Source organism: Hetaerina americana, unplaced genomic scaffold (genome assembly GCF_022747635.1).
Source record: "Hetaerina americana unplaced genomic scaffold, ioHetAmer1.1.p SCAF_4, whole genome shotgun sequence".
NCBI lineage: Eukaryota > Metazoa > Arthropoda > Insecta > Odonata > Calopterygidae > Hetaerina > Hetaerina americana.
In genome coordinates this window covers 96,588,148-96,599,291 of record NW_027286985.1, presented here as the reverse complement: position 1 = coordinate 96,599,291, position 11,144 = coordinate 96,588,148, and the positions used below count along the sequence as shown (strand labels likewise).

Below are 11,144 nucleotides of genomic sequence, written 5' to 3'. Positions count from 1 at the left end.
GAAAATCCGGTGGCGCTGAGTGTAAAATTCCAATGCAACAAGCTGAAGTTTATCATAGTTGCTTCAGTTGATGTGGATCTTGCTTTTTCTGATTTAAAAACGACACTAACTGAAAAACACCATAGTTTTGTGGTAGAATTCATGAAAAAATTGCTCATTGCATATTGTGAGGCCAACTCTGGGAGACTTGGGAAACACATAAACACATAAAACTTTCTGTATGCGACTGAAACCTATTATTCCTTCAAAAGCAATTTCCTTCATTATCACTGTTCATATTTATTGGTATTCTACCGATTAAGGTAAATAGGTTTTGCATTGACATGATCAACCTTGCATTTCTCTGCTTATCATTACAAAACACAACCTGAAATCTGACTCTACGAGAAGCCCCTCTTCAATTCCGCATACTACCTTTCTCCTTTCATTCCACCCAACATACCTACTTATACTCTTCCTGCCCTTTCCTTGCTTGCCCAATATTCTCCCCTCTAAGAAAGTCTTCAACATCCCATTCCCAAATTCCAAATAAACTACGGGAGATGCCACAGCAGTAACTTTTAACGGAGTCATCTGCTAATATGCTATTCAATGCAACAATTTCAGAGTGTAAAAATCATTCGCCTTGACTATGACATTGTATGTACGGTATTTCATCACAGCATATTGTTCCTTTAAAGCCGCCAAAATTTCAGAGTTTAAGAGGATGCCTTGATAGCTTAACTGGCTGAAGCACTCGACAGGACATTCCAGCCAAGGCGAATGATTTTTACACACTGAAATTGTTGCATTGATCGCATTCCCAATCAAAATGCTCTGTATCCACCTTTCCTGCCTCCTTTGGATTTCTCCCAATAATCCCCTCTCCTGCTTCACCATGCCTAGCACTCACTGTAGCCTTTCTTCAAACGAAACAACCATGATGGTTGGATGGCCTTGATTTCTTTGGAGTCAGCTTACTTCATTGTGACCCCCTGCTGTAGGAGAGACAAATATCTCTACATGATATTCAGGCCATCATAAAAAAGATGAACTAAATGAGCAAATCCCTGGGCAGATGACTGCAATACAAGTCTACCATGAATTCCACTCCACGATTTTTAATTTTTGTTGATGGTTTTCTGATCTTAAGCAACTAAAAGCACCAATGGCCAAAATTTCATAGCTACCCGCGAGATAAATGATGTCACGAACATAGTATGAGACAAAGACAAAAAGGTGCATGTAATACAGCATTCCACTTATTTGATTCAAAAAGGACCCCTTTATGTTGGCATGAAAATATACGTTAAAATTAACCAGGAAGTATAAAAGATAGCAACTCATATCAGATGTTTAACTCTGGGCGAAAATCTTTTTTAATCAAAAGTTGTTTTATGACCTAAATGAGTATTTTCCATCAAGGTATGACAAGTTGTAACCATTCTTTTTTAATTATAACCAAGGATTTATGCCTTTTTTGTTGTTATATGACATCATATATTTTACCATTGTAAAATAATGAGATGAAATAATAAAAACATGCATAAGGAATTGTACACACCTCAGAGTTATGGAAAGGTAGACAGCAGGTAAAGTTTCCTAATTGAACCCCAATGAAACCAAACCTCTTCCTCCTTTACATACATGTATTACAGTAAATTACTTAATCTACCTGCTTTTCATTACAAATATATTTCTGGAAAAATCAGTAGAAAATACTGCTTTAATTGGAACATGATACATTATTATAGAAATATTAGTTTTCATGAACTATACTGGGTGTAACCTTTTTAAAGGTGGAATCAACATTACCCTGGGGAATAAATAATTGACGAAAGCTGAGAAAAACTAAATTGTGAAATTTTTAATAGAGAAATGTGATATATTGTCTAACTTAGACAATTAAGTTCCACTGAGATCTTACAAACAACTTTTCCCTTGCCACATACATAAGCTTGGTACAATTTAGATAATTGGTGGTAAAGAAACTTACAAAAATAAATTGCTTCACTTGGTTAATGTGGATATTCTTCCTTCAGAACTAAACTGACTTAGCTTCACTATCTATGGGAAAGATCATAGTATTTGTGCTTGTGATGAAGTGTTAATGGTCATTATATTCAACTTCAATTCTAATGAAATAAGTATACCTGACAATAATATTGAACAATTGTTTTGTAATTGTAACAATTGCTTTGGAGAACGTTCTACATAGGTCAGTATACATTCCTCTTGGCTCACCTGTAAGCATCTATGAAACCCATTATTCTTACATTGGCATCTTCTATCCATTTTCTTACAATCAAATTCTCCAGCTATGGGATTACATCTTACCAGGTGCCATCTGGAAACATAAATGAAGATGTGGCTACGGTTGGTTTTACTCCACAGACCAGAGTTATTATTGAATGCTTTTTCTTCCTAGGACTAAAACAAATTGATGAAATCCAAATTTGTTTTGGTGCACAACTTACCCTTCTCAAATTGTGAAGAGGCATATGTCTATGGATTCTGACCCTTCTATCAAACGCGACTTGTGTTATCTGCCTATTAATACTGATTGATACATGATATTCAAAAACAGAAGTGCATATATTGCTGCTAAGCCCATTACTCTCAATGATTTTAAAAAGTGTGATTTTGATGACCTGAAGAGATCTTTATACGATGTACAATGCCAACAGGCCCAATTTAGTGACTGATATCCTATATGCAGATGATTTTTAAAAAATGTCATCCAATTACCTGCTGCAATGGTATCAAAGAATTCAGCACAGTGTTGCTGATCTAAATGAATGGTGAGATGCAAATCATATGCAGGTCAACGTAATAAAAATTTATCATAGACACCTATTATAATAATAAGGCTCCCATCTTAAGGGTTTGGAAAATCTGAGTCAAAATCGAAACCTTCCATCGCTTTCGACATGTAGCAAGCATCTTGGAATATTCTTCTTGCGTCATGTACTTGTTTATATAGTGAGATTTTCTAACTTACTGTCTCTGATAACCTTTAGGGTTACTTCAGCCAAAACTAGAAGTTGGGCAGTTTTTGAAGTTCCTTTCCCTTTCGTAATTATCAAAAGTATATTATTATATAAAGTATTATATTTGGCCAATTCGTGATAACAACGAGCATTTTATTAGCTACTATTTCTTTGATTCATATTTAAGTACTTTCAAAAAACTGCTATGTAATAATGAATATTAGATCTAAACCAAAAGGTTTGATTTTGTATTAGTTTTTAGTATATTTTTGTTAGTTCAGCAGAAGGTTTATTGAAACTCGTACGATATTTCAAACAGCAGGTTTTTCCTGCAAAAAAAATAAAATATCCGGAGGGTTTCGTCTTTGCGTAACGTCTGAGTGATTAAAGGTACCCACCAACATTCAAAAGTGCTTATAGCGTTTAAATATCGCTGGTTAAAATAAACGAAAGCCGAAATAAAGTTTTTTTTTAACATGTGACATACGAAAGTGTCGGCAAAGTCAGTTCTCTGAATGTTTTCAAAAGTGGGAATTGTGTAAGGAAAGTTAATCTTTCAAAATGTATCCGAATAAGTTACCGAAATGGTTGCAACTTTAGCATATGAATGGGCCTTTGTGGTTGTTAAGTTTTTGTTTCTGTGATGAATAATTCTAGCTCAGAGTTATTAATATCCTTCATTGTAAGTTGGTTATGTGGTGAATTTAATTAAACATTTGATCATTGATAAGCAGTCCTACAAAACCATTTTTTACTCATTAAGGCCGGAGGTGCTGCTGGAACAGCAGTTGATGTATCGTTATTTCCTTTGGATACCTTGAAAACGAGACTTCAGTCGAAACAAGGATTTCTGAAATCTGGAGGATTCCGAGGAATTTATGCAGGGCTAGGGCCTGCTGCTGCTGGTTCTGCTCCAAATGGTATCTACGATCTACTTGGGCCATTCGTTTATTTTAATTTCCACCAATTTTTAGAATATTGGGCTGAGTACACGACTTTCAAATCAAAATGGTTTCTACAGATTATTGAAGAAAGTGTTGCCGCATTAATTTCAATGTGTAATTGTTTGCTTTGAATGCGAAATTCATGATTTAAATAAGTAATTCCCAGTCATTACAAGTTTTTTCGTTGTTAGTTGTTCCTTCCACTGCTTTGGTTGTAACCGCGATAGTTTTTCGTCGTGATTGCTCATTGAAATTGGCAATTACAATGATATCAATGTACAATTTTACAACTCCCGACTTGGCCATTTCATGATTCCAATGTTGTAATTATTAGGTAAAAAATAAAGAGATAAAATATTGGATACAGAGCATGTTATGCGAAGGAATGGTAAAGACGGCGAAAAAGGGGAGAGCGCTAGAGAAGCGAGGAAAGGATTAGAATAAGGCTATATGATGGGCATGTTGAACGGTCTGAAGGGAGGAAGGAAGTATGCAGAATTGAAGAGGGGCTTATTGAAGTACCTGAGGTCAGGTTGTGTTTTACTATGAGAGGTCAGGAAATCTATCATTGTACCCTTTTATAGCCTGTGTCCATCCAAATCCTATCCGGTAGATTCCAATAATAAAAAGATGGAAATATGGAGTGCAGATATGTCTTTTTCTTCCTTTCCTAGCTGCTGTTTTCTTTTGTACTTACGATTTCATAAAGCGGAATACTTGCCCTTTGGTTCAGGAAAGCTGGAAACCTGTTGTGCACATGTTTGCTGCTTGTTGTGGTGAAGTGGTAAGGATAAATGTCTTTTATGTTATATATTCTCATTTAAACATCAAAGTGATTTTGAATTACCATGTTTTAGTATCCTTTAGCTCTCTTTTCAGTGGTCTTTAAATTCTTATTTAATGAACTTGTGATATAATTCATGGAAGTATTTTTCTCTGAGTAATACTTTGTGTCATGATCGATAACTAAAATTATTAATGTTATGCAGTAATGCATCAAGTATAATTAGACTGATTTATCGATTTCCAGTCTGCTTGTGTGGTACGTGTTCCTGTGGAGATTATAAAACAGCGATGTCAAGTGGCTGCAACCACATCTGTTTCTGTTGTAATTCGCAGCATAATTGAAAAGAATGGCTTTCGAGGATTCTACCAAGGATACTTCTCCACTCTCCTGCGTGAAATACCATTCTCCCTAATACAATTCCCACTCTGGGAAGCTCTAAAATCCTACTGGATTTCTCACCGAAAGGCTCGTGGTTTTCATGATGAGTTGGGTGCAAGTCAGGTGGCAGTCTGTGGAGCAATTGCAGGTTAGATTATTTAATGGCTGCATGTTTTATGAGTTGTTGGTAGTGTGATTAACTGCCTAATCAGTGAATCTGCTATCATTTTCATTAACTCTGGTTTTATATCATCAGGAGGAATATCTGCTGGGCTTACAACACCAATGGATGTTGCCAAAACAAGAATTATGCTCGATTCTAGTCCAGGCAGAGTTAATAGTGTCATTTCTGTTTTAAAAGAAGTCTATGCCAGTCAAGGGATCAAAGGGTAAAAAAAAATATTTTTTGGATTAGTCTGTAGTAGACATATCCTCATGTGATTCATAGGTAATGAAACACTCTGCTATTCCACGAAATATAGCTTTGCTGTGACAAGTTTCGAAACAACTTGTCACCATCTGGCAATTATGCAAAGTTTTCACTCTGTGCTATAGCGCTGGATGCATGGGGAAGGGATCACTGGCAAGGATGAGGAGGGAGGGGTTTGTTTTGGTTTGGATTTAGGAGAGAGCAAATTAAGTAGGGGTGACTGAAAAGAGTGCTATTACTCATCTACTATGTTTTCAAGAGTAGAAGTTTGACCTTTACGAATTTCAAGCTACTCAAGTGTGTCAAATCTAGGAACATTTGCCTCTCTGTGTAGGATAATTGGTTTGAAATCACTAATGTGTTTGTGATCTATGAGTCGTTTGGAAAAGTTGGAGGTAGAATGGTTGTTAGCCAAGCAAGAATTGTGTTCCTTGGCTCTTGTTTGAAAAGTCCAATCAGGTTTTCCCATGTAGCTCAGATTGCAGTCACTGGTAAACAAGTGATTGTACTCTTTCATCCAGTGATATATAACCATGTGAAAACTTTGTCAAATCGCCAGATGATGATACACTGTTTCAAAACCAGTTGCAGTGAAGTTATATTTTGTGGAATAGCTGTGCGCTTCATTCCCTATGTATCATAAAGGAATTCCACCAAGTTATACCGTCCAGCATTGCATATCCTGATGTATTTGCAATTTCATGAGATTCATGCAAATAGGCTTAAAACAGAAGACAGTTGTGGATTGTCCCTTTCCCAAGGGTTGTATGTAGAGCATAAGACACTTTCTGACTTCACACTTGATGCAGTATTTTGATTATGAAGACCGGGAGAAAAATAATAACACTTCACTTCTGCATTGGCAATTTATTAAATGACCATGGTTACACCAACATTCAGAATCGTCAGGTGAAATATAGCCATTGAGAGAGAGCAATATGTGTACATACCCAAGTGGTGGAACAGTAGAAGGGATGAGGAGGAATTGGCTTGGCCATTGCAAATTACATTGGGGGGGAGGGGTTGAATTCCTTTCATTTTTAAGTTAATCTCCTTTGACACATTGAACAGCCGAGGTGGCGTAAAATAAAGAATCTTTTTTTCACACCTTCATGCTTCAGTCTTTCAGCAAAATTGGACTTATTGTTTACTTTGGGCAGGAGGTCCCCAGTTAATCAAAATCTGAAAAAATTATTTTTTTTCTATCTGATAATCAGAAAAGGGGGTAGTTCGGGGGTAGAGCTTTGGACGACTGGAGGGCCCAGGTATGACCCCTGGGCACCCTCAGCTCCACCCAAGCTGTTTGTTTTTTCAAGTACCAGATCTTCCTGGGAAACCATATCCGGCACAGGGAAAGGAACTGGCCACCCTACCCTGATTTGTAAATTTCACATGCCATTGGACTAAGTACTGGGTGAACTCTACCATCACCTTCATGGTTTTTAAATCAGAAAAAAAGAGCAAATTATATGTGAAAATGTCCAAACATCTTACATTTTTGTTAAAGTCATGATTTTTCTGTAAATATCGTATTTTCTCATCGATAATGCATGCGTTATCTGTACAAAAATGTTCAGATGATTGAAAAAATGATGATGCGCATCATGTAATGAAAATTGAACAAATCCAAACATGAGGTATTTTCACTCACACACATCTGTTGTAGACATATTTATACACACTATATGTTATTTTTACACGCATATATATGTATATACAGATGCACGGCATCTATACACGTTCTAGATAACTATGAAGCCTTGGGTGCACGGTATCTATACAAATTCATGATAACTACAAAGTTCTGGGTGCGCGTTATTGATGGGAAAATACAGTAAATTAAATCACTTCTATGCACTGAAGTCAATTAAGCTTCCAGCCTTACATGGGACAAACTTCAAATTCAGGGAACTAACCATTGGAAAATTTGAAACTCTTAAACTGTGCCATATTAGGTTATCATTTATTGTAATCTGTGATATTTTGTCAAAGTTTGCTTAGTTTCATTTTATCTTTGAATGCACTTTGATCGTTCACTAGGTTAGCAATTTAAGCCTAAAATTTTTTATCTAAAGCTACATTTTTATATAATGGTAACGTTTCATGTTATCAAGAGTTGATCGGTTATGATCTTCACATGAATTTTTAAAGAAGGTGCAAATCTATTGTTGGCATTAATGTGAAAAGTATGGCAGCAATACCTTGGTGATTATCGTTCATTATTGAAGTAATGTTATTGGTTCCAAGGAATTGTAGGAGATGCCGCAGCAGTAACTTTTAACGGATTCATCCGCTGATATGCATTTCAATGCAACAATTTCAGAGCGTAAAAATCATTCGCCTTGAGTGGGATACAAACCCGGATCCCTCGATGTCTGGCCGAGTGGTTTAGCCAATTAAGCTATCGAGACATCCTCTTAAACTCTGAAATTTTGGGGGCTTAGAAGGAACAAGATGTTGTGATGAAATACCACACATCCAATGTCACAGATAATTGTAGTCATGCACGACGCACCACAGTTCACAAGGTTAAAGCCAACTTTAAATGCTTAGGTTGTTTTAGGTTTTTGTTAAATGCTTAGGTTGACAAATTCCAAGAAACTTTGGGAGTTGCTGCAGAAGTAACTTTTGATGGAGTCATCCCCTAATGTGCATTTCAATGCAGCAATTTCAGAGTGTGAAAATCATCAGAATGTAAAAATCATTTGCCTAGACCAGAATCCCAGTCAAGGCGAATGATTTTTACTTTATGAAGTTGCTGCATTTTAATGTAATTAGTTTCAACAATTCTTCATTGCCAATTCAAAATCACTCTTTATTTTATCGGTGAAGATCTTTAGTTTCTTACCCTGAGAGACATTTGAATAAATAGATAAAGAACGTACTACGGCCGAGTGAATGGAATGAATATAAAACCCAAAGCCGTACACTTAAGGGCACTTATAGGTGGAATAAAAAAGGGGGTTTACAGGGAGCGAGAAAGTTATAGCAATCACTCAATCACTCCGGTATATGTAGGCACATTGACCGTCGTGAATCGCAAACACACAACACTCAGGGTTTACGGGGCGGGAAGCCCGACGCCAGTGACCCGTCACTCAGACAAATGAAATATAAAATAAATAGTTCTAACAATTACTCCCTTGATCAGGTATTTGCACAACAAATTGACCTTCACAAGTCGCAACCACACACACACTCAGGGTTTACGGGGTGGAAACCCGACGCCAGTGACCCGTCACTCAAATGATTGAAATTTAAAACAATTGGAAAAACTACTTACTCCCTCGCTCCGGTATTTGCAGAACAAATTGACCATCACAAGTCGCAAACACTAAACACATTTGAATGTTTTCATAATTCAAGATCCGCCATGTATCTCAGAATTTGACTTAGTGATGTGCTCCAATGCAATAGTTAACAGTATGCCAATCTTTCCTCCCAGCTCAGATACATGTTCCATGCATGAGCCTTCAAGTAATGATGACATGTTTAGCTTTCACATTAGTTTGGGCATGAACAATGATTTTATTCTGGTAATGCAATACTTGTTCTTGCAATTTTGTTTGTTGGAATGTTAAGATGTATGGTGGGTGCCCAGAGTAGGTCATGGCCTTGTGCTGGTTGCTCTTTCTCATCAAAAGATATCCTATAGGGACTCAATTTGGGGCCAGCAAAATGGAGAATATGTATTTCGTAAGGGGAATGACACTCAGTTAATTTAGTCTTCTCAGGCATTTCTCTTATTGACACTTCCATCACAAGGAAGAGTATCTATGGTATGAAATTTGCACCATGTAACACCAACTCAACATTTAATTTAATTATAAGCACATGTCTTAAGTTTATCTACCAGTAGACATGTTCCGCTGTCATCCAATGCTGACTTTGATGAAGGCATCAACCAGTCAGTCAAATTTAACCAAATTTTTGGAAATACGTACATATCTCCATACTATGTCTTTTTTTATGGGAAGTCGATTTTTGAGAATTGATATTTCTCTTGGATATTCTTCGTTTCATACTCAGGCTGTTGAAAGTGTCGTGTCTTTAAAAAAATAAATGAATACTTTTTTGGCCGATTGCTGTTGTTTTTTAACACATGGCTGGGGATTGACTGTTGACTAAAATGCCTACCAGCCAAAATGACAACTACAAGCTGTAAAATACAGAGAACTTACCCTCAAATTTGTAATGATAAAGCAAAATGATCAAAGCAATGCTAAAGCAGGGTTGTTATTGGTGCCTGCCTCCTTGGTACACCATGTTGAATGTAATTTTGTATGTTTCCCCCCCGCACAGGTTATTTGCTGGTGTTCTTCCAAGAATCCTCTGGATCTCCTTGGGGGGTGCCATTTTTTTCGGAGTGAATGAGAAGACAAAGCTGTTCTTGTTTCCTTATGTAGTTATATGACAGTAAAGGTTTTAGAAATATGTCCTAATTAATTTATTTATCCTTAAGTTTTTTTTATAATATCTAATGCTATATAAAGATTCTCGAGTATCCATTAAGATATCTGTTAATTTTAGATAGTGATATTTTTGGTAATAGCCAATGAACATTGAAAATAGGTAATTGCAAGACACAATTGAGTTTGAGATGATAAATTTTATTTTATCAATATTGGTGAGATAATTTTTATGCTTATAAGCCTATTTTCATCATCTTCTAAAGGTGGATACCTGTTGTTGCAACCATTTGTCTCTCTCAATTGCCATTCTTCTGAGTTCATTATAGGTTGTTGCTCTCACAGTACTTTTTATATCATCTGTTCTTTCTTGGCCTTGCTTTTTTCCTAATATTTTCCTCTCCATTATATTTCCAGGAAGTTTTTATGTCTCAGAACATACAACAATTTTAATTTGCCTTTCCTCTCATCTCTATAATAAATTCCTTTCCTCTTTAATTTCTCTCAGTACTTCCTTGTTCCCTCCCCGGATTACAACCTTGACGTGGTGGAAGGCCTTGGGCGTTCTGATGACCCCTAGAGCTGTGCTGGTGGGAGTAATAAGAATTGCTCCTGGTAGGGTCACCCATGCCAGATAGGTCAAAGGTTAGGAGCCAGACGAAAGGTAGTCCACGAAGCATCTGTTCCTCAGTGAGGCAGCTGCAATGGCGTCTGACCCCAGTGGGGCGGCCAGTAAGTGATGGTGTCACGTTAAAAACTATTGAGGAAGGCAAAACCCTTGCAAGGGAAAACCGGCAGCAGCAGGACAGAAGACGCAGGAGAAGAAGACCAAATTAGTTAGAATAGGAACGTGGAATGACAATGATTAGGGCAGGGAAGGGGAAAATATTAGGCGAGGATGGAAAGGGGAAAAATAGATATTTTAGGTCTATACAAGGTGAGACGATGGGGGCGAGAGCCAACGAGGGGTTGCCGTAGTCTTAAATAACGACATAGGGAGAAGGGTAGTCAACATAGAACAGACAACGGATAGAATACTACTAGTAGAGATAAAAGCAGAACTGACGAACTTGGTTATTATTAAAGTGTACATGCCACCGAGCAACCATACGGGGAAGAGGTCGATAAGATATACGATTAATTAAGAGGACATAATTGCGTGTGTTCCTACAGGAAAACATTTGATAGCGATGGGGGATTGGAATGTGGCGGTAGGTGAAGGGAGAG

At 37.0% G+C, this 11,144-nt stretch overlaps 1 protein-coding gene across 1 annotated transcript; it reads left to right on the top strand.

The window, feature by feature from the left end:
- Positions 1-3,461: 3,461 nt before the first annotated feature.
- On the top strand, positions 3,462-9,934 carry LOC139692091 (mitochondrial S-adenosylmethionine carrier protein). Its single transcript, XM_071590123.1, has 6 exons — positions 3,462-3,651; positions 3,733-3,889; positions 4,588-4,697; positions 4,944-5,226; positions 5,335-5,467; positions 9,811-9,934. Exons 1-6 carry the CDS (start codon positions 3,613-3,615, stop codon positions 9,920-9,922), a joined length of 834 nt encoding a protein of 277 aa, XP_071446224.1. The 5' UTR covers positions 3,462-3,612; the 3' UTR covers positions 9,923-9,934.
- The last annotated feature ends 1,210 nt before the right edge of the window (positions 9,935-11,144 follow it).